Genomic DNA, 22,666 nt, shown 5'->3' on the forward strand with positions numbered 1-22,666 from the left:
TATTATTATTATTTTCAATTATAAGGCTCTTAGGAATGAATGGAAGTGTTGTGGTTGGTACACATAATTATGTAATCTCTTACGATATTAAAAAAGATGTATTATCGCTTGTATTAAAAAAGGACCTTGATTTGCAAATCAGAGATTTCAAGTTCAAATTCCCATAGCATCCTAGTTGCGTGTGTGTGAGAGAGAGAAATTCCCCTCCCTCTTAATTTAGACTATCACTTGTACTCAAAAAAATATAATATTGAACCAAGTGTTGTCATTGTTACACATAATTATGTAGTCCACTAAATATAAGGAAGGCATAAGGTGTAAATTGAAAATTTGGATTTCTAACAAATTATGGTAAATTAATATGGTGTCAATATGGATGTAAAGGGACGTGCCTACTGTCCTGGCCAACACGCTTAACTTATATTTGTTATTGAGAAATTTTTTTTAGGAAAAAGGAGAAAGAATAAGATATACATTGAGAAGGGACAAGGAGGAAAGTAATCCTACTAGACAACAGATATTTATTGTTTTCTTGTCGACATTAAATTGAGGTGTTTCTTGGGCTTCTTTTGTAGTTTTGTCCATAATTGGGCCACGCTAAATGAAGCATTTGGGCTCTGCTCGGATGCCTATGACCCTGAAATAGAGAAAAATTACCACATCTCCCCCTAGTTTATGCTCTCTGACATTCTGCCACATTTACGGTTTACTAGTTCGGGTAAAAATAATGGGGTTTGAAAATTCCTGGGTCTTTTTCACATAATTATCATGGCGTTTGAATTTTCCCTTTTTCTTTGAGCATTAAGGTTGACCGGTAACATGACTTTTCGTCAAGGTGAAGCACTAAATCTTAAGGCCAACACGGCTCATGGATCCATTTGGTTGACAAATATGCCACTACCTTCCTTGGTGCTTTTGCAACCAAATGTTTTTGGCAATTTCCACTTCCACCAATATGCCAAGCCAAACGCGTAAAGGTTTCCATTTGGTAGTGATGGCAAGTCAAAATTCCTCATTTAGTTATTGTTTCCTTTTTGTTTTCACTTGTTTGAGATATTACCCTAGAAAGAAGGTTCTCTACACTTCCTTGAGTAGGCAATCAAATCACTACCTTCGGTTTAAGATATTAATCAAACGAACCTAAGGGCCCGTTTAATGACTTGACCTGAATTTGATAATTTTAATTAATTGAGACTAATACACTAACTATTATTTGATGAAGTTATAAATGCGAGAATTTGACTTATTAATTTAGACAACTGCCACGAAACAAACTCCCGAAAGGGCCTTTCTTCCATCTCATTTAGGCATGTATAAAATTTCCAACTTAAAGTTAAAGAAAAAAAAAATTAATTTGATGCAAAAACATGCATGTATCAAGATTAAGAAAAATGATAATATTATATTATCTAATAATTTAACATGTTATGTTATTAAATAATAAATTTCTGACGTATCTTGAAAGAATAAGTGTGAGGATAAGAGGACAAATTAGTCACCAAAACTTGTTTTACTTTCCATTAATTCGTGATTGGGGGTGACTTGGTCTCTCCCTTGATCAAAGTAACCAAGAGGTAAAATTCAAAAAAAAGAAAACAAAAAAAAGGAAAATAAGGAACAGTGGGCCAAGCCCATTGAACTGCCCCACAAAATCATGCACACATCATTGTGGTAGTTTTTTATTTCCTTTGTTTTCCCACCGGCAAAATTTCAAGCCCATCTGAGAAGTAGCCCACGTAATCCTTACACAACGTGTCGCTTGGGATTTCCATTTCCGTAGCGTGTATAAACGAACCAACCATCTCACTTGCCTACATGAACAATTACAAAGGAAGGAGAAGAGAGAGAGAGCTTCCTCATAGTTTTACTAGTTCATAGCGGAAGAAAAATGTGATAATATTAACACCAGTAAATGACTCTTCCTTGTCCGCTCTGCTTCCTCTGCTCTTACAACCTTTCAAGCCGGCCTTGCCTCAACCCAATTCACACTGCCAGATTCTCTTAATCCGTTTTCTATCTACCTATATTGATCTCTCAAGTTCTCAGCTCTTTGATTGAATCGGATGCTTGAATTTGAGATGTCAAAATAGGAAGATTTTTGGTTTTGATTTGGATGCACCGACGAGTTTTCCGATCGTCTGGTGTAATCGAGTTTTCTGCTTATTCGTTTTGATTTTTCGCGAGGTGGGCCGATCTGTATTTGAAGTCTAGATTGGTCGGTTTGATCTGATTTTGCTGATTGGATTGGTATTCAAAATTCCGGGTTCAATTTGAAATGGTATATTTCCATAGCTCAATATCGGTCTGCAACTCCGTTGACCAACCTACTCCCATGGCGGATTCTATGAGTTTAACCGACCCAGGTGCCAAATCGAAGCAAACCAATCATGTACACAGGGGCAGAAAGATACCCAATTCTCCAAATTGCTCAAAGATACCGGCTTGCCATCGATCTCGATCGGCTGCAATTGATGTTGTGTTGTTTATTGCTGTGGTTGGTGCTTTCGGTTATTTGCTATTCCCATATGTGAAGATTATATCTGTTAAGACCATTGAAATCGTTGGAATTATTATGTATGTACTAAGGGAGGAGGTTTCTCATGCTCCTTTGGTTTATGGATGTATGGGACTTAGCATTTGTTGCGCAGCATTGGCTGCTTGGGCTCTGTTGGCCTGTACCAGTAGGAAATGTGGCAATCCCAATTGCAAGGGCCTTCGAAAGGCCGCTGAATTCGATATTCAGTTGGAGACAGAGGAGTGCGTGAAGAATTCAGCTTCAGTGGTTAAAGATGGAGTTAAGAAGGGCCTATTCGAATTGCCTCGCGATCACCACCGCGAATTGGAAGCCGAACTTAAGAAGATGGCCCCTCCTAATGGCAGAGCAGTGCTCGTCTTTCGGGCAAGGTGTGGGTGTTCTGTTGGTAGATTGGAAGTTCCGGGACCGAAGAAGCTTAAAAAGATCAAGAAGTAGCATAATGTGGTTATCAAACCATAGGGAGGAAAAATTATGAGTACAGGAGTAGTCATAATGCAGAGAAGAGTGCCTTTCTATTGGCTGTCTTCTCGGAACAATGTTGTCTTTAAATAAGCCTAGCTCATGGAATAAGTTGTAAGGATTATATACCCTTGATTATAGTGGGGAATATATAACAATCCCTTATTTAATTTCCTTTCCGTTGGTTATATGTTTTTTTTAAAGAACTTTCTTTTGTTGAATCTGAAATTTTCATTTGGTTCTCCATTGCTGCAGTTATTCCCTTTTTTTTTCTTTCCCTTTATAGGATATGATTCTTTTATGAGGTAAGTTTGTCTTCAATGGTTTCTCCACACTACTCACAATCCAATTGCTATGTCCTGACCCTGAAAACGAAAAATTCAGAGTAATGTGTTTGTCCAAGTTCAGTATATCGTTCTTCGATTTGCGATTGGTTAGGGGTTGTGATTAAAATCTCACTAATGACAAATGGTCTGTATAATCTTCAGTTATTGTTGAAACTTAGAACTTGCTTGGTTGTAAACTTATAAAAGCAGGAAACTTTTTCATTCATATTTTGCCAAATGAGAGAAACCTGGACACCACCTGGTTTAGGCATAAAAAGCAGCTGTTCCAGTTTGATCCATGAGGTAAACTCAAATGTGGTTTCCCAAAGGAACTAACATTTGATTGGGACTGCATGTCTGGTATGATATGTTTTGTCTACTCATCTTTGCACCAAACTGCACAGTTTACTTGGCTTGCTTTATCTGAGTAATCAATTCTGCTTCAGAGTTAGCTTTAACTTTATTATAAAGAAATCAGTCTTATAGCTAGTGTATACACACAAGAAGGCATGCAAGCCACTGATCAGATGACAAGCTTAGGACATCTGTGAAGATTACTTTCACATGGTATATCTTTTTCCAGATCTCCCAGTGGAGTGTTTGAGGACAGTAAGACCACACTGTAAATACTTCTAAGCTCTTGCTTTTTCAATGACATGAACTATTTAATTCATTTTCAATTGCGATGGATTATCAAGATCATTATGCCATTGGGGTTACTTAATTCTTTGGTATCTCCTCCGGTGTTCAAAGAAAGATTGAGACTTTACATTCTGCAGTGCTGCCATATTCACCTGCATACATGTATGGGCGGCGGTACATGTTGGACTCTGCGTGTGCATTTCAGTTTACATTGTTTGACATGTAAAGGTTGTCAATATCTGATCTTGAGGAAGTTTTGCAGGATTCTGGATGCTCTTCCTCAAGATCAGAGGCATCCTTAGCAGCATATAGGCTTTTTCTTTAGTTTCCGGTTTACTTTTGTTGTCTTCCAAGAAGAAAAAATTCTTCGATGTGGCCATCATATCACTATATTATAACGCATATATTTATGATAACACTTGTATTATAACACATATATGTATTTATTAATATTATATTCATTGAATATCATTGAATATTAATTTTATCGTCCACTCATATTATAAGGTTTAAATTAATAACCCCATATATTAGTGGTATAATCTTCACATCCATATTTCCAAAAATCCCACCTCCTAAAGCGTAATGTGTCTGCCATTTTGGTCACAAAATAAGAACAAGCGAAAACAAAAAGAAAGATTTTATACAAAATGTTTGCTCAATTATCAACTATACAAACAAAAAATAAAATTGGTTGGAAGCTTCATAAAAGTAGAAAATTTTGTTTGGATGCAAAACGCACCGTCCGGGCTTGAAAGTCTCCATGGATTTGAAGCTGGAAGTTGGAAGTTGAACAACCTTGGAGCTACCCGCATCGACTCCTCGGGCGGAAATCCCAATGCTGATCCCATCTCCTAAACCATCTACCCCTTGGGACCCAACAATTTCCTTTCCACCATGAACAAAACCATTTCTCTCTTCTCAACCACAACATCGTCGTTTCACTCACTTCTCGTCGTCTCGCTCTCCGACCTTGAACGAGGCCCTATAATTCTTTCTCAAGGTACCATCTTTGCTCATCACCTCCATTTCTTGTTTACTGATTTAGTTCCATCTTTCAATCATGGAGATCCCGCTGTTAAGGTACCAAAACTTAGCATTGGATCAGATTCAGAGTGCCTCTAGCTTCCGTTTATCTTTCTCAGATCCTAAGTTTTTCGGGCATAGATCTTTATCTTTGTTTTCTGGGTACTGCTTTCCGCTTAATATTAGAAAATGGAGGAACCGATTGCCTCATATTAGGTGTTCCTCTGTGGAACAAGAGCTGAAGCCACGCCCAAAGCCCATACCTTCCAAAATTGAGGTTGATGAACCAAAAGCAGCGCCTTTGGAAGATATCCATGTCGTAAAACGCAATTCTGGACTTTGTAGTCAGATAGAGAAGTCGGTTTTGTACAAAAGGTACAGAGAAGCATTTGAGTTGTTTGAAATTTTGGAGTTTGAAGGTGGTTATGAGTTGGCTAGTAGTACGTACGATGCGTTGGTGAGTGCTTGCATTAGTTTGAAATCTATTAGAGGAGTGAAGAGGGTTACTAATTACATGATTAGTAATGGGTTTGAACCGGATCAGTATATGAGGAACAGAGTGTTGCTTATGCATGTGAAATGCGGCATGATGATCGATGCGCGTAGGCTATTCGAGGAAATGCCTGAGAGGAACTTGGTTTCTTGGAACACGATAATTGGGGGCCTTGTGGACTCTGGGGATTTCATGGACGCCTTCCAGTTGTTTCTAGATATGTGGCAAGAGTTTTCTGATGGTGGGTCACGCACATTTGCCACTATGATTCGGGCATCTGCTGGCTTGGGACTTATTTTTGCTGGAAGACAGTTTCATTCCTGTTGTTTGAAGATGGGGTTAGGTGCTGATATTTTTGTATCTTGTGCGCTGATCGATATGTACAGCAAGTGTGGGGATATTGAAGATGCTCAGTGTGTTTTTGATGAGATGCCGCGGAAGACAACAGTAGGATGGAATTCCATCATAGCAGGTTATGCACTCCATGGTTACAGTGAGGAAGCTCTGAGTATGTACTATGACATGCGTGATTCTGGTGTTCAGATGGACCATTTTACATTTTCCATGATCATAAGAATCTGTGCTAGGTTGGCATCATTGGAACATGCTAAGCAAGCTCATGCAGGTCTAGTTCGTCATGGCTTTGGATTAGATGTAGTGGCAAACACATCACTTGTGGACTTCTATTGCAAATGGGGAAGGATAGAAGATGCCCGTCATGTTTTTGAACAGATGCCCCTCAAGAATGTAATATCTTGGAATGCCTTGATTGCTGGATATGGTAATCATGGTCGGGGTGATGAGGCTGTTGAGATGTTTGAGAAGATGCTTCAGGAAGGAATGGTACCGAACCATGTTACCTTTCTTGCAGTATTGTCTGCTTGCAGTCATTCAGGTTTATCAGAACGCGGATGGGAGATTTTTGAATCAATGAGTAGGGATCACAAGATTAAGCCTCGTGCAATGCATTATGCTTGTATGATTGAATTGCTAGGTCGAGAGGGACTTTTAGATGAGGCCTCTGCACTAATAAGAAGTGCTCCCTTTAATCCTACGGCAAATATGTGGGCTGCCCTCCTAACAGCTTGTCGAATCCATGAGAATTTAGAGCTCGGCAAATTTGCAGCAGAAAAACTTTATGGGATGGAACCTGAGAAGCTAAGTAATTATGTTGTGCTCTTAAATATATACAGCAGTTCTGGGAAGTTGAAGGAGGCCGCTAGTGTTGTTCAGACTTTAAGAAGAAAGGGTTTAAGAATGCTACCAGCATGCAGTTGGATTGAAGTTAAGAAACATTTACATATTTTCCGTTCGGGAGATAAAAGCCATTCCGAAACAAGAGAGATTTACCAGAAAATGGATGACTTGATGATCAGGATTACAAAACACGGTTACATCCCTGAGGAGAAGCATCTACTTCCTGATGTTGATGAACATGAGTGGAGATCGTTTTACCACAGTGAGAAACTGGCCATAGCTTATGGACTGATAAGTACTGCGGATGGGACGCCGCTGCAAATTGTGCAGAGCCATCGCATTTGTGGAGACTGCCATTCTGCAGTTAAGTTAATTGCTAGGGTTACAGGACGGGAAATTGTAGTGAGGGACGCCAGCAGATTCCACCATTTCAAGGATGGGAGTTGTTCTTGTGGGAATTACTGGTGATGGCAAAGTTACTTTATTGACGAGCAGATCAAACTTTGCTCTGAGATATCTCTGCCTTTGGGTTATACTATTTAATATGTATTGTAAACATAGAATAAGGTCAATCAATAGAAGCAACATCGCTTAGGAAAATTGTTGTTAAGCTCAATTTATTTATTTATTTTATATTTTTAGTTCTGGTGATAGCATTCCTTTTTTTTCCTTCTTTCTTTCCCAAAATCGAATTGCTTCAGAATAAATTTTCCACCTAATTCCTCCTTTTTCTTTGGTAACATGCCAAAACAAGGGTACAATCATGAGTATGATCATCCTTGTACATCAAGTAATAGCCTCCCAATAAGCCATATCAAATTTAACCCCAAAAAAATTAGAAAAACAAAAGCAATATCAAGATCTTTAGTGCCAAAATTTAATAACTTTATTTGGAAATTAGATCAACGTATGAACAAACAATTAAATCGAAGCTCTTGGAAAAAAAAAAATTTAATCGAAGCTTAAGAAAAATATTCTTCATAGACTGATCTTCCCAAACCAAAATTTATCCATCTTGTTGACAATGTTAATCCACACAGTGACCTCCTCATCTTCTTCCTCTCCATGTTGAAGAAGAGGCATGTTCATGGGCAGGACTGGCTTAACAGAGGACCTGCAGAGCGGGCAAGAACCACGCCGGGCGAGCCAGGTTCGAATACAAGACGAGTGAAACTTTTGCTTACAAGGCATCTCCTTACTATTGGCTTCTTCAGAATTAGCAGCATAACTCAAGCCTTCCAAGCAAATAGTGCACAGCTGGCAGTGGCACTCATGCTCATCCCACAACCACTTGGTCGTCCATGCTTCCTCCATCAGTAATTCTACGGATGCAGGAGCGTTGCTGGATGTCTGATCATCACGGTCGATTGCGCGAACATGTTCATAATCAGAATCATGGAAAGCAGTGAGTTCTTGGGACCTCATCGTTCTTATGTTCTTAACCTTCCGAATTAATTACGAGAGACTGTCTAATGCGCTTGCTTGCTTACTTATTGAAGCTAAAGGGGTGCTCATCCCTTGTTTTTATAGGCACGCTATTTTCCTACTTCCTCAAGGACAAAGCCCATCTCTCAAACTCTATAGGAATACAAAAGCGGCATTGGAGAAAATTAATTGGCCCTAAATGGGGTCGTCTACAAATTTTTAAAATGAAAATAAAAAAGAACAAATAAAAAATTTATTATTGAAAAAAAGAAAAGTAAACAAAGATTAAAAAAAAAAAAGAGAGAACTTTGTTAAAAAAAAAAAAAAAGAGTTTGTAGTTCAAGTAGTTAAGAAGAATTATTTATTCCTACAACTGAGTCCTTAAAACGTGTGCAGAACACGGATGTATTATTGAAAACTACATATGTACGTGTATAATACATTATTAAACGTGAAAGTGCTAAATTGTTTATACGAGTAATAACTATGGAAAAGTAAAAAATCAAAAGGGTACAATAGAGACTCGGGTAATAGACTTATAGTAATGGATAATGCTATAAACTACTCTTATCGAAAAGCGAAAAATTAAAAAATTAGGTAAAATTGAGAGGAAAAAAACCGGGTATAGCCGCGCGGCTATAAAAAAGGACCGGCCTAGCGCCTTGGCGCCAAGTGGCAAAAGTAGTACCGCCGCGCGGCTATACAATTTCTAAAATAAATTAGGGGAAACTTTTATAGCCGCTCGGCTATACTATTTTTAAAATAAAATAAAAAACTAGGTCTAGCCGTGCGGCGATACTATTTTTAAAAAAATTAGAACAAAACAGAGTATAGCCGCGCCGCATGTGCAAAGAGTACAGCCGCTCGGCTATACTATTTTCAAAAACAATTAGGGGAAAATGAGTATAGCCGACCGGCTATACAATTTTTGAAATATAATTAGGAAAAACCCGAGTATAGCCGCGCGGCTATACTATTTATCTATATATATATATAATAGATAATGTTGTAAAAGTGGAGTCCCCAAAATGCCCTTGAAAATGCCTATAAATAGGGCTTCCCCTACTTGTAAGAACACACTTGAATGAGAAACATTCTCTTCAGATTTCTATGCTTGATCTCTCTCAATTTCCTCTCCAATTTTCTCTCTAGTTTATAGCACGTTAACAGCACGAGAAGCTCTCAGGTTTATTACTTATACAACCGTATTTATTTAAAAGTGTGGTGCGAGTTTATCGTCTATACCAGTAATTTATTTACCAGCAATTTATTTTATGGATTAATTGTGCTGTATGATGAGTTTTTACAGTATGCAGATCAGGACCAGAAGTTCCTTGATCCTCATCATACAATTACATCAGGACTTGAAGATCCTTGATGATGATGTTAATATGAGAGCTGGCAGTCTTTCCGGTACTATATTGGTAAACATGTGATTGGACTTGAGGGTCCTTGATCTTTGACATGTAAATAAGGACCTTGGGTTCCTTAATGATGTAACAGTACCGTATTGGTTCATAATGCCGTACACATGGATGATAACTGTACTGGCAAATGTACTGTACACATGAATAGTGCCGTATACATGAATAGTGATGTATGCATAAATATTTACCATTTTGGGTAAACTATCACTATTCAAAAGGGAACCTGCAGTTCCTTAAACTCATGGATGAGCAATTAAATGAGATGCCAGAAGTTCCTCATGATATGGACAATTATATAAGGGCTTGAAGTCCAGAAATATGTACAGAAAATTGTAAAAATGTCCATACCATGAGAATATGTGATTTTGGCTTGAGGTTCAAAATCTAACAGTGTTGAGAACCTGAAGTTCCAACAATTAAATGGACAACCCTTGAGGTATTCTTGCAAATTGTGGTACGCCACATATCTCTTTGGCATAAGAGAATGATGAATTGAGGCTCCCCACATATTTTGTTATATCTGGGCCGGAAGCTCATGAACCCAAATATATGAGATATTAGCGTGGCTTTTACTCAATTCATATTTCATGTCCATTTTGAAAAGGGCAAATAAATTCTGAGTTTGTGTTTAGCCCAGGCCAAAAGTTCCGGGTTCCCATACGTTGAAATATGAAATTTGGGAGAGTCGATGTGGTTATTTGAACCTATAAGGCACAAAGTTCCAAACCGTCATTTTGAAAAGACGTAAAAACCACAGGTGCAAGTTTAAGAATGTGCGCAATTATTATTACAGGAACATACAACAGATAGATTTTTCCACCTGCAATGAAGGTGCAGGTCCTGTAAAAATCTATAAAAATACATTATGTTCTGAAAGCCTCTGAAGGAAATTCTGAAACTTCACGCGGCCTCCATTAATGTTTGTCGGCACTTTCGGCGTTTTTCAAGTATTATTTTCATCAAAAGCCGATCTTGCTTTACGGATTTCACGGAGCTACTTTTTCAAAAGTACCCCGAGAATCTCGCAATTTTCTTATGGTTAATTTGAAATTCACCGGTTCTACCTATTCATTGTATTTGTGTATAAATGTGTTACTAACGAAATTTTCTTTGCAGAAGACATCCAGTTTTCTCCACACCTAGTGATGCGATATCTACTTATTTTTCTTATCAGTGAGCACTTAATATGCCCGAGAAGCAAGACTATCTCTGATCATCCATTCAGGAAGCGAGACTATCCCTGATCACGTTTCCGCTACATCAGGAAACTGTGAAGGCGATCTTATGCTCTAATCTCCGGAAGTCCTTCTAGACTAGGAGATATGAGAGCTTATTGTCTGCTCCCACCAGCTTCCTTCCCTGATTGCTTACCTTCTCTTTTTGCATTTTTTCTCTTTCTGTAACTCTCTGAGGATTATTTGTTTTTGACAGAGAAAAGAGTTGTGATTTTACTATTGCAGGATATAACTAGATCATCAAGCACTACATTTACTGGGCTGATGCAAGCTTGAATGATACTTGAGAAAAGTTTCTCCCACCTAAGGATGTAAGCAATACTTGTGTTATTTTTTGCTTATATACTTATTTGATATTTTATCTTGAAAGGTAACCAAATGGGAAGATAAGTCCGTTCCAAAAGAATGGCTTGTATGTATCCATGAATTATTAATGCAAATTTTACAGATTGCAAGTTGGATACATTGATAATACACTGCACAGATTAATGTACCATAAGAACAGAATATGGGTATAGCAGTGATCAATATGGTGCACGCCTGTTGCGTAGCAAATGATATGGATTAAAGTCCCGAAAGGACAATCCTTTAACATGTCAATATTGATATTATGCACGCCTAATGCGTAGCAAATTATATGGGTTAAAGTCCCATAATATGGGTTAAAGTCCCAGAAATTAATTGACATGTATGTATTAATCTGTGGCATGCCTGCAGCATGACAGATATATGGGTGCACGCCTGTTGCGTAGCAAATGATATGGATTGAAGTCCCGAAAGGACAATCCTTTGACATGTCAATATTGATATTATGCACGCCTAATGCGTAGCAAATTATATGGGTTAAAGTCCCATAATATGGGTTAAAGTCCCAGAAATTAATTGACATGTATGTATCTGTGGCATGCCTGCAGCATGACAGATATATGGGTTCTAAATGTTCCAACTCCCTAAATGGAGATTTTCCACGCCCTATGTAAAATAACGCTCCAATGGAGGTTATAATCCACATTCTCACATAATAAAAGCCCCATGAAGTGGCTTGGGTACCAAAAAGCAAAGGAATGCTTATAATTGATGCATGCGCATGCACATGAGAATTGTGAGATTATGAATTGATAAATGACAATTTTTGGTTTTGGAGTAGCTACTCAAATCATCAATGGGCTGTGTTGATTGGAACCACGTTCAATTATTAAATGTCGACAATATCATTGGCCAAAATGGAACGAGGTAATTTCATTATAGATGAGAATGAACGTGAAAGAACAAACCCACAATACGAACCCCAAAATTTGTTAATACTGAATTTATACTTGGGTGTTCGGAATAAAAGGGAATATACTTACTTTGTATGACACACTGTTTCTGGCAGAAACAAGGAATGTTGGGTATTCTCCATATTTACAGATTCAATTGTGCCCCCCCTTATTACACAATTACGGAGACCAACATATTATCTTTAAGGGTTATTAAATGCACAGAGCATATCGCCAGAAGCGATTCCCTAAAGATGTATAAATAGCTGGGTTAAAGCTATATAATGTGTCATAAAGTTTAATCCCTTTTAGACAAAATCCGTTGAGAGGATTGACATTGCATAAAGCAAGTCCCTAAAGGACATGTGCTTGAAGCACAAAATTTGTACTCAATATTAATATGCATAAATTACCTCAGTGAGTACATTGATTATAATGTGATTGCAACACATTAAAGCTTCTGCAGAATTCATGACATGTTTGTCTCGATCGAGCATTATACCAACGAGATTCTTGCTTATACTAAGAGAGTCTTATCCGTTGGTCCTTAAATGTTTTTCCGGAAGTATACTAGACCAGATAGAGTTCAGCTCCACACCGTACTCTTTTTCCTTTATCCAGGTTTTTATCCCATTGGGTTTTTCCTGGTAAGGTTTTAACGAGGCAGTGTAGCTCAAGAGTTTAGGGTATACTATGAAAATTTTTATGGTCGCTTACTGGACAAAAGCTAGTCCTAAATTTTTCAGGGGGAGCATGGTTTTAATAAAGACCTCCATACACTGTACTCTTTTTCCTTCATCCAGGTTTTTATCCCACTGAGTTTTTCCTGGTAAGGTTTTAACGAGGCAGTGTCGCTCAAGATTGACTCACAGAAGCAGTGTCAACTACGATATTCAGAAAGCTGATCAACAGTATGACTTAAAGATATTTTGCCAAGCATCAGGGGGAGCGCACCATCAATAAAGATCTTCAAACACCGTACTCTTTTTCCTTCGTCCGGGTTTTTATCCCACTGGATTTTTCCTGACAAGGTTTTAACGAGGCAGTGTCGCACGCGAGTCAATATACATAGAATTTTATGTTACACATGATTATGTACTCTTTTTCCCTTTGACCAGTTTTTGTCCCACTGGGTTTTTACTGGCAAGGTTTTTAACGAGGCATATTCTGTATCATTTGTGGTCTCCAAGGGGGAGTGTTGTAAAAGTGGAGTCCCCAAAATGCCCTTGAAAATGCCTATAAATAAGGCTTCCCCTACTTGTAAGAACACACTTGAATGAGAAACATTCTCTTCAGATTTCTATGCTTGATCTCTCTCAATTTCCTCTCCAATTTTCTCTCTAGTTTATAACAGATAAATCCCATACAGAGAATATAAAGCCCACACAAGTTGTCCGGTCCACTTAAACCGTTAGTAAAAAAACCTCAACCCACTGGGCTGAAATTTGAGACGTTACCCACACTTGGAGACTGAGAGCCTGTTCACAACATCCTCTCTCTTCTCTCCTACACTGACAACAAACATATGAACATACAGAAGTAAGAAGGGAGAAACAAACATCTTTAGTGCAAAAGATCATAATAATAAATAATAAAAAAAGAGCGTCGGTACCTGAAAATTGGTGTTGGTGTAGAGAGTAGAGGCCAACCCACGCCTCCTCCTAGTTAAGACCGTAGCTCGCCGGAGCTGGATGGATCCAACCGGGTCCACTCGTTTCGACATATTTGAGATTTATCGCCGATACTGTGGTAATTTCCTCTACCTCTTTCGTATATTTATTTCTCCGATTGTCATTTCACGCTCTTGTTCATTGATTTTATGCTCTGAATTCATATTTAGCGCCAATTCTTTTTCTCAAGGTTGTTCATTTATTTGGCTATGAAATTTGAATATTTTGTAGGTTTTTTTGATGTGTTTACAAAGCCGTTAATTCCTTTCTGCTGGGTTGTCAAAAGTTTTATTTTTGGTGCGAGAAAATGTGAAAATGGGCACTTTACTTTTGCGATGTTTTCCTTACTGAAGTTGGGTCGTTAATTATTCTCTGTTTGATCGCTGAGAAAATGTGGAGGGGAATTCCAGTCTGAAACTTTGGTCTTTTCAGTGTTTAGCTCACGTGAAGACCTGCAGTGAGCTGAATTTAATACGTCAATCTGCTTGTTTGAGATTCCAATCTATAAAAATCCCAGCTTTGTGATAGATATGGTGCAAAGGCTATATATTTCTTGCTTCCTTTGTCTTCTAGGCTTTGATCAATTATCAGCTTCATCTCACTGCATGAAAGTTAATCTTTTTATGCTAGCTAATTGCATTTGTCACTGTCAGTGAACTACAAAAAAAAGGTTTCGGATTATCTTTAACCATCTTAGAAAATAAAGCAAATGCATTTCTGATTTCATTTAGCTTGTCCTTGGATATACTTCCTCAAACACTCTACCTGCACGCAGGAAGAAAAGCTTTCTTTTTGTTTATCAGATATGAGTTGTTTGTTATGTGAATTATCACCAGTCATTTTAAAAGTTTCAATTTGGATTATTAATGAGTCTAGAATAGTAATTCTGACTGTTAAATGGCAGATGTCAGGACAGTAAATGGATATGGTCATGGGGATGATTACAGAGGAAACAATGAATCACTGATGACTAAATATTCAAGGGAGGCATTAATTCAGCTCTTAAATCTGGTGCAGTTGAAACTACATCCTAGGTATAAATCTCTATATACAAGCTACAGTTATTCAACAGAACATGATTTGGAGCACCCTTGGGACGTCGTCATCCTGTATCATGCTGTAGAACCTTATTTCCAATTTTAAGTAACATTCTGGCACTTAATTTTAGCATTCGAGCATTTTGTTTCCCCTTTTATTGTCAGATTTTTATAAAGTAGAGTGTCTGCTTTGACAGGATATCAATTTTTGATGAAGTTTTCAAGCTAATGTCACGGTTAGACTTGGTGGTAAGATTTACTCATCGAAATTTTTTAAGTAGATTATTGTTAATTGATGAGTGATGTCTAATTCTTCATGAAAAAAAAAGAGTGCTTTATATGCTATTGCCTAATTGTGGTTCCTACCTTAGCGTTCCATTAACAAAAGAAAAATCCTCCCTTTGCAGGTAGACTTTTCTGAATTCTCGCGCTTCTATGATTTTGTTTTCTTTATGTGCCGTGAAAATGGTCAGAAGAATATCAGTGAGTTTTCTTGCGTTATAAAACTCATTATAATTCTTAGCCGTTTTTGTTCATTCCCTAGAATAGCCCTATGAAACCTCCTTTACCTTGCTTTTTTTTCTTGAATTATTTGCAGCTGTAAATAAGGCGATTACTGCATGGAGGTTAGTATTAGCTGGGAGGTTTCGGTTGCTGAATCAATGGTGTGATTTTGTTGAGGTACAGACATTCTGAGGTTGCTTACAACTCAATGCTTTCTAGTCTTTTTGGTAGATATATTTATTGTGTTGAAGTAGAACTAATGTTTCTTCACTAATGATGACCATGGGTAGACCAAAGTTCATTGTTCTATGCCATGTAGTTTTGATATTTACAAGCTGAAGCTTACAGTTATACTCTTGAAAGCAAAATGATGGCTCCCAATAGTTGCATGTGCCAGTTTGAGGGAAGTTTTTGTACCTTTTTAATTTTATTTTATTGTATATCGCATACCTTTGCTCCCCCAAACTACCAGTGCCATTTTGAGGAATTGTTTTACAGTCAATGTCAGCTTGTTTCATTTGGGAAATGGGAACGTGCATCTCATACAAGTCATGTATATTAAGCAATATTTCAATGTATAAGAATGTAGTCTTTTGTGGGTTCATGTGCGTAAGTGTGTTTCAAAGGCAACTAACATTTGGTATTCCTCTTAGAAAAATCAGCGGCATAACATCTCTGAAGATACCTGGAGGCAAGTTTTAGCTTTTAGCCGGTGTGTGCATGAAAATTTGGAAGGGTATGATCCTGAAGGTATATACCATCAATTTTATATCTGATGGGTGTGATTATTATTTTTTTATTGTTATTGTTTTGGGTCCGAGTTCTGTATGAAGACTGCATGAGAGGTTGACAACTTTATGTTATCTGTTATGGAAAAAAGCTGTCGTTTCTATATGAAATGTTCATTGATTTAATCATCTTTGCAGGAGCTTGGCCTGTTTTAATAGATGACTTTGTTGAACATATGTACAGGTTTGATCTCTATACCCTCATAATGTTTGTTCCATTGCGCCAAATGGCTTCTCCTTTCAATAAGTTTTGGAGATGGAGTGTGAGTTTGAGGCTGTAAATACTCTAAATAATGGTAGCCCTACCTAAATGAATTAATAGACAGACTTATGACAATACCAGGAGAAGTGCTAGGAAAAGGATATAAAACCATTGAAACTACAGTTTTGTTATTCATTTTGAAGGCATAATTCCTATGTATCTTTTGTCTTGCAGGGTTTCAGGATCTAATGAAAATTCTAACTTCAACTGTAACTGTGGTGATTCAGAATCCTGGTCATGCACATATGATGATCCTCTTCCTGGTATGTCAATCAGTATACTTGGAAGCGTAGTCCCATTGTTCACTACCTGTTCGTTACCTTAGCAAATGCCAGACTTGTAGGCAGTGAAATTTAAGGCCCAAGCTTTCATCCTAATAATATTGTGGTGCAGGCTTGAAGATTTTACCTGGTTTGAAGAGGAAGTTACCTGGAGACCTTCAAATTGATGAAATGGAGTCCTCAGCCACCCTCTTCCCCACACATCCTGCAGACTTGAAGCCTGCATTAAGCATTAAGAGAAGTCGGCCGATGTCTTACATACCAGCAAACTGGGAGGACAATACCACAGGAAGTACTGTAGATGGCTGCATGGAAACCATTAGACATAGCAGTCCATTGAATTCTTCCAAATCTCCATGTGCGGTTGAAGGTTGCCTGTTGAAGGGATTTGCAGGGCTGCTTTCAACACGTTCCTGTCTGCAGTTTGATCGGGACAGGGGAGTTTCATTTACATAGGAAGTCACAAGTATCAAAGTGTGTTTGATGTGGAGAGATAAGATTTGACATATTTGGATGCTTCAGAAAGCAATTAGAGTTGTTTTCTGGGGATGTCTGTCTTGTTGATTTGTTGTCCAGTGTTAATAGTCTTCTATTGGGATTTGATAAAATCAATGAAATCAATTTGTATTCCTGGTGTATTGAGATAAATTGTCTGAATTTTAATCATCAATGAAATTAGGGAGGCCAATTGAAATGGAAATGGTGATTTTCTTTTTCTTCATCCTCCTCGCACTTGCAATGCGTTTTCTTTTTTTACTTTTGGTAAATTAGAATGCCCAATGATATAAGATTTTTAGCAATTCACGATTAGTGCTTCGGATCAAAAAATGTGTCATGCATGCCTTCGATTGATCAGATAATTGGCCGAGGCAACGTAGGTTGAAGCTTCTGCATGGTCAAATTTGATCTTTTCCAGGCTTAAGTTCCCAGAATTCGTTGACTTTGAACATTTAGAGGATTGTTCTTTACCCTGAAAAAGCAAAAGAAACCAAAGTGACTAAAAACAAGATTGCGAAACAATGATTATTCTTTCACTACCATAAAATGTACCACTTTTGCATGCTGGACTGAGTACAAAGAGTAACCATGTGATCAGAAAAAGAAAAAGAAAGATTCTTTGAACAATATTTACATAGTAACAACTTCCGTAGTAACTTTTCCTAACAGAACTCTGGCATATCACTATACTGGATAGAGCTTGCAAAAGGTCAAAATCGTAGCATCAAACAGCAATGGTTCACCATTGGTACTTTGCAGCCACAAGAACCTCCTCATAATTCTGAGCAGCATGGTCCCAACTGAGGTCTTGTTTCATCCCTCGTCTCTGGATTCCTTCCCAACTCTTCTTATACTCTCGGTAAGTCAATAAGCAGTTCCCTAATGCATGGATTAACTTACCGGCCTCAGCACTGTCAAATGTCCACCCAAGTCCTGACTCATCATATGGATTGAAAGGCTGCACGGTATCTCTCAGTCCACCAACAGCATGAACAACTGGAATTGTCCCATAGTTCATAGCATATAATTGGTTCAGTCCACATGGCTCAAATCTTGACGGCATGAGCAAAATGTCTGCACCAGCGGTTATTCTGTGAGCTGTTTGTACAGAAAAACCAACCCATCCCCTGACCTTGTCTCGGTGTTGATGTTCAAACTCCTTCAGCATCTGTTCCAAGTCAGGTCTGCCGGAGCCTAACATGATTAGTTGCACATCCTGACCCATCATCCAAGGAATTGCCTCTGCTATGAGATCAACACCCTTCTGCTGATCCAGCCTCCCAATGAACCCAATTACAGGGACGTCCTCCCGGATCGGCAAACCCAGCTCCTTCTGTAAAGCTGCCTTACACTGAGGCTTGCCAGTCTGAAGTGTCACCAGGGAGTAGTTCGTGTAACCGTCTGATGTCAAGTACACATCAAGTTGTGGATTCCACTCTTGCGTATCAATTCCATTAACAATGCCTTTGAATTTCCAGTCATTCTCATTTATGATCCCATGTAATCCCCAACCACCTTCAACTGTTTTAACCTCCCAGGCGTATCCATGACTTACAGTAACCACTCGGTCTGCTGTCTTTAGACCAGCTGCAAAGATATTGAAGTGCTCACCTCCAACAGGGTCATACAGTTTGAAAAGGTCCAGGTAGTGGCCCGGAAGATCAACAAACGAGAAATCAGCTACCGGCCCCCGACCCTGATAAAATACAAATATGAACTTAATTCTTAAAACTTCATAATTTTTAACGCTAAGAATTCTTTATACTATGATGACATTTTAAACCTTTGAAAAGGGACTTTGCTTGAAAGTCCATTCTAATAAGTGATCTTGGATCATCTTTGCAATTTATCCATTTGGGATGTTGCTTTTACATACAGTAGAAGAGAAAAATGATCAAATTGATTTTCATGTCAATTCCATTGGCAACAAAGTGCGGACATTAAGTCAATCTAGGTTGTATGAAATCTTCTAAGCACCTTGTTGTCAATTATCTCTCTTCTATATAAACCAGTAAAACTGATCAACCGACTGATATAGAAAATGTTTTAGCTTCCTTTCTAAACTAAAGGATGGAAAGACAGCTCGAGCTTCCATTAGACAATAAAATGACTTGAGTCTTAGTTTCAGTTAAATGAACTTTATCAAAGGAACAAACCTGGTGAGCTATGTTATGGATTACAAGGATGGACCTTGTATATGTCATTAAGCCATTGTCTCGATAATACGCCTTCAAATACACCGGCAACAATGCAGTATGCCAGTCATTTGCAATGAAAACCAAGTTTCCATCGCCATAGCAAACACCACCACACGGGACATGCCAAGGGACCTGCAGCAACAAGTTTTTTTGCCTTTATTGCGTCTAAGCAGATAAAAAGAACAAAGAAATAGCTTAGGTAAAACTGACTTCAACATTCCAGCCAACAAAAGGAGAAAAAGCTGATTTCAGAATTAATATGACATCCATCACGTAAGTAATGCTTGAGATTTGAAAAACAGAATTTGCTTATTTGACTTTATAGTCTATACAAAGGGGCATTGAGCCAGTGTACCTCAACAGCTGCCTTGCAGAATAACACCATGCGTTTTAAAATGTCCTGCACCATAAAACCAAAGAAATGTAAGACTCAATCAGCTCTAAAATGACATGTAAATAACACTGATCCACACTGCAAGGAGGAACTTAGATTATTTATTTACATTAACTGTACACTGGATCATCTATGTTAAAAGCAAGAATCACAGCAGGAGCACCAATAAGAATGAGAAGCCAGCCAAGCTTAGGCTCAATTTTTCCAGCATGAAGGGAAATGAGGATGCCTGGGCTCAGCTTTGTGCCGGCTGTCTTGTTAAGTTATCTATCCCTAGTTTACCTTCACATTTCTAATCACAAATAAATTAAAGATCATAGCGTGTATGAGCAAGTCCCCATCAATTCTTACCCAGTCTTGATCAATTTATTCTACAATGCTAGACGAAGCCCTATTTTTGAAGCCCAAACTTTGTTTGTACCTAAGAAACTAAACCCATCCAAGTCCCTTCTGGACAAACCTTACACATCATGGGTTGGTCAGGCAGGCTTCCAGCCCACGGGGATTCTGATGCAATAATAAACAAATAGATGATATAGGGAGCAATCTTCGTTAATGAGGAGTACAAATGATATAGATACAAGAGTTCTCAGGAGAAGGGGGTGCCATAAGTCACAGTCATTCTTTTATGTGGTAGTGGTTCTTCAGCGGTAGTCTCTAATGATAAATCTGCCACACTACCATTGCAAAAGCAATCTAACATAAATCTCGATAAAAACAAATCATCTATAAGGAAAACATTGTTTATCCCTCTTGAGAACCAATTGAAGCTAAACTGACAACAAACATCTCTTACCTCACGCTTTCCTCCATATATATTATGCCCCATGTGACGGAACATAGGACATTCAATGAATACAAAATCTACGCCATCGATAAAGGCATGGAAATATGCTACTTCCAGATCCTGCAAAGTAAGTTATTCGTTAAAAAATGAGAAGTTCAAACCTATCTAATTGAGAACTTGATAGAATATTAGTTACAATCAAATGCTGCAGACCTGGCCATCAACTTTATATATTTTCCGAATTCCAGAATATTGGGGTTCTGCATAATCACCATATAGAGGTGCCACAACCTGAGAGATAGAGAGAGAGAGAGAGAGAGAGAGGAAGGAACTCTGGGTTTTAACAGCCATAGAATTGTAAATCAAATGGGAGCTCCATTAAACACACATGCTGGAAATTTCAGTTCACTTAAACCCCATGCCTAAAATTTCAAAATATTACCAGTTCATTTTCCATGAAATTTCTCAACAAAGAAATTCAGAAAGAGGTCTAATTACTTCGAATTTTAAATATTATAAAAAAGAAGTATTACCATAACCCTATGTCCACGCCGAGCCAAAGCCTTTGGTAAAGCCCCGGCAACATCTCCAAGCCCACCTACAAGAACTCTTCATTATCAGCCTCTACATGGATACAAGGATCATTATCCACCCTATAAATGATACTGCCTTCACATATTATGGGCTTATTGAACATTACCTGTTTTCGACCAAGGAGCACATTCTGCAGCTACCAATATGACATTCATGACATTGGCCCCAGCCAAAGGAGGGGGCTTTACGTCTTCACTCATAAGATCGGTTTCCCAATTATTGACCTCCTCTAAACTTGGTTCTTTCAGATCTACAAGCTCTTCATCTATTGGTGTAGACGTCTCAGCGGTAGTTGAAATAAAAGATGGCAAAGCATCAGACCACTCTGTCTTGGAACTAATCTTATTCACATGCTTAGTGGACTCTACCTCACTGGGAGCCTTATTAAGTGGTAAAGGTTCTCCATGATCCTTCTCTATTTTATTAAGTCCTCTACTAACAGCAGAAGGTACGGTTTCTAATTCCTTATCTTCAGTCGAATCACCATAGCTGCTCGAAGCAATGCTACCAATTTGGTCTTCAACAGTATTGTCACCACTAGTTGAAGAACTTTCTACATTTGGAAATGAGTCATTCCCTTGTTCAAAAGAAGCTTTGTCTTCTTCTTGGTTTATACTACTACTTTGTATAGAAGACACCAATTTCCTTCTTTCAGCAATCTACAAACACAAATTTGCTTATTTTAAGTTTTCAACTCCCCTTAACTACTAAGAAGACAGAAAGTATTAACCTTTGGCCTATAATTGATTATTTTCATTATAAAAGAGAGTAATGGCTGAAATTACCTGTTGAAGTAGGTCTCTCTGCATAGCAAGAACCTTCTTACTCTTTTCAATGGTGGCCCGAAGCGCATCCTCTGGCTCGCCACCGTCCTCGCCTTCCACAGAGACCTTACCAGTCGCTCTAAGAGGCTCAATCTTCCAAAGCTTCCCTTTTGTGCACCAATTAATCTGTCTACTGCACATTCCCACAACTTCTGCATTGATACCAGTAACTTCAATGGACCTTCCCGGCCGATGCGTGAAGAATGGGAATCTGAGTCGGCGATTATTATTGCTGTGAAGAAGCACAGAGCTTTCAGTCTTGGTCTCTATCATAAAAGGCAGAGACCCAATGGAAGCCATAAGGGAATGTTCGACGATTTGCCTCTGAGAACTAGCAAGAGCAAAATAGAGCGAACCCAGTTGAGAAATTCAAATAGAAACAAACCCAATTGGAGAAATAATAGTCGAACGATACCCAATTGAACAATGAGGAAGAATCGGAGGTGAAATTGAAAGAGGAGAAAGAGAAACCATGGACAGGGAAGCAAGAGCACGAGAACAATCGTTGGGTAGGGTCGTTGAGATGGGTCCCACAAAAGAAGGGGAAATCATGGAGGGATTTATGAGGCTCAAATTGGCTGAAATTTTAGGAGCAAAGGAGCGTCGCCAAAGAGTTTTGGATGATACTGTCTACTGGCCACAAACAAGTCCTTTCTCCACTGCAAATCTGTGATTCTTCTGCCAGAAATGCGCGGGTCTGTGGGCCTGGGCTTCTTCACAAATGCCCTTCTGCACTGACGGATAAGAATAATTATGTTTTTGTTTTTTCATTGGTTGCGGTTTTATATTCGATAAATTTAAAAC

General features: G+C 38.4%; 5 protein-coding genes across 5 annotated transcripts; 3 read left to right on the top strand and 2 right to left on the bottom strand.

Moving 5' to 3' along the window:
* Window positions 1,809–3,240, top strand: LOC18781964 (uncharacterized protein At5g19025). The gene has a single exon (XM_007215855.2). The coding sequence runs from the start codon at window positions 2,276–2,278 to the stop codon at window positions 2,969–2,971; it is 696 nt and encodes a 231-aa protein (XP_007215917.1). The 5' UTR covers window positions 1,809–2,275; the 3' UTR covers window positions 2,972–3,240.
* LOC18782572 (pentatricopeptide repeat-containing protein At5g50390, chloroplastic) lies at window positions 4,662–7,332 on the top strand. The gene has a single exon (XM_007216946.2). It carries the CDS (start codon window positions 5,027–5,029, stop codon window positions 7,145–7,147), a length of 2,121 nt encoding a protein of 706 aa, XP_007217008.1. The 5' UTR covers window positions 4,662–5,026; the 3' UTR covers window positions 7,148–7,332.
* Window positions 7,658–8,104, bottom strand: LOC18783650 (RING-box protein 1). The gene has a single exon (XM_007216531.1). It carries the CDS (start codon window positions 8,102–8,104, stop codon window positions 7,658–7,660), a length of 447 nt encoding a protein of 148 aa, XP_007216593.1.
* Window positions 13,494–17,288, top strand: LOC18783239. Its single transcript, XM_007215612.2, has 9 exons — window positions 13,494–13,774; window positions 14,600–14,729; window positions 14,930–14,981; window positions 15,140–15,215; window positions 15,331–15,413; window positions 15,890–15,986; window positions 16,163–16,208; window positions 16,461–16,549; window positions 16,680–17,288. The coding sequence occupies exons 1-9, from the start codon at window positions 13,717–13,719 to the stop codon at window positions 17,021–17,023; spliced, it is 975 nt and encodes a 324-aa protein (XP_007215674.1). The 5' UTR covers window positions 13,494–13,716; the 3' UTR covers window positions 17,024–17,288.
* On the bottom strand, window positions 17,577–22,162 carry LOC18782349 (granule-bound starch synthase 2, chloroplastic/amyloplastic). The gene is made up of 8 exons (XM_007214906.2): window positions 21,824–22,162; window positions 21,145–21,697; window positions 20,978–21,042; window positions 20,658–20,735; window positions 20,454–20,564; window positions 19,619–19,663; window positions 19,222–19,395; window positions 17,577–18,761 (listed from the first exon to the last, which is right to left on the bottom strand). Exons 1-8 carry the CDS (start codon window positions 22,160–22,162, stop codon window positions 17,805–17,807), a joined length of 2,322 nt encoding a protein of 773 aa, XP_007214968.1. The 3' UTR covers window positions 17,577–17,804.

This window comes from Prunus persica, chromosome G3, assembly GCF_000346465.2.
Source record: "Prunus persica cultivar Lovell chromosome G3, Prunus_persica_NCBIv2, whole genome shotgun sequence".
Lineage (NCBI taxonomy): Eukaryota > Viridiplantae > Streptophyta > Magnoliopsida > Rosales > Rosaceae > Prunus > Prunus persica.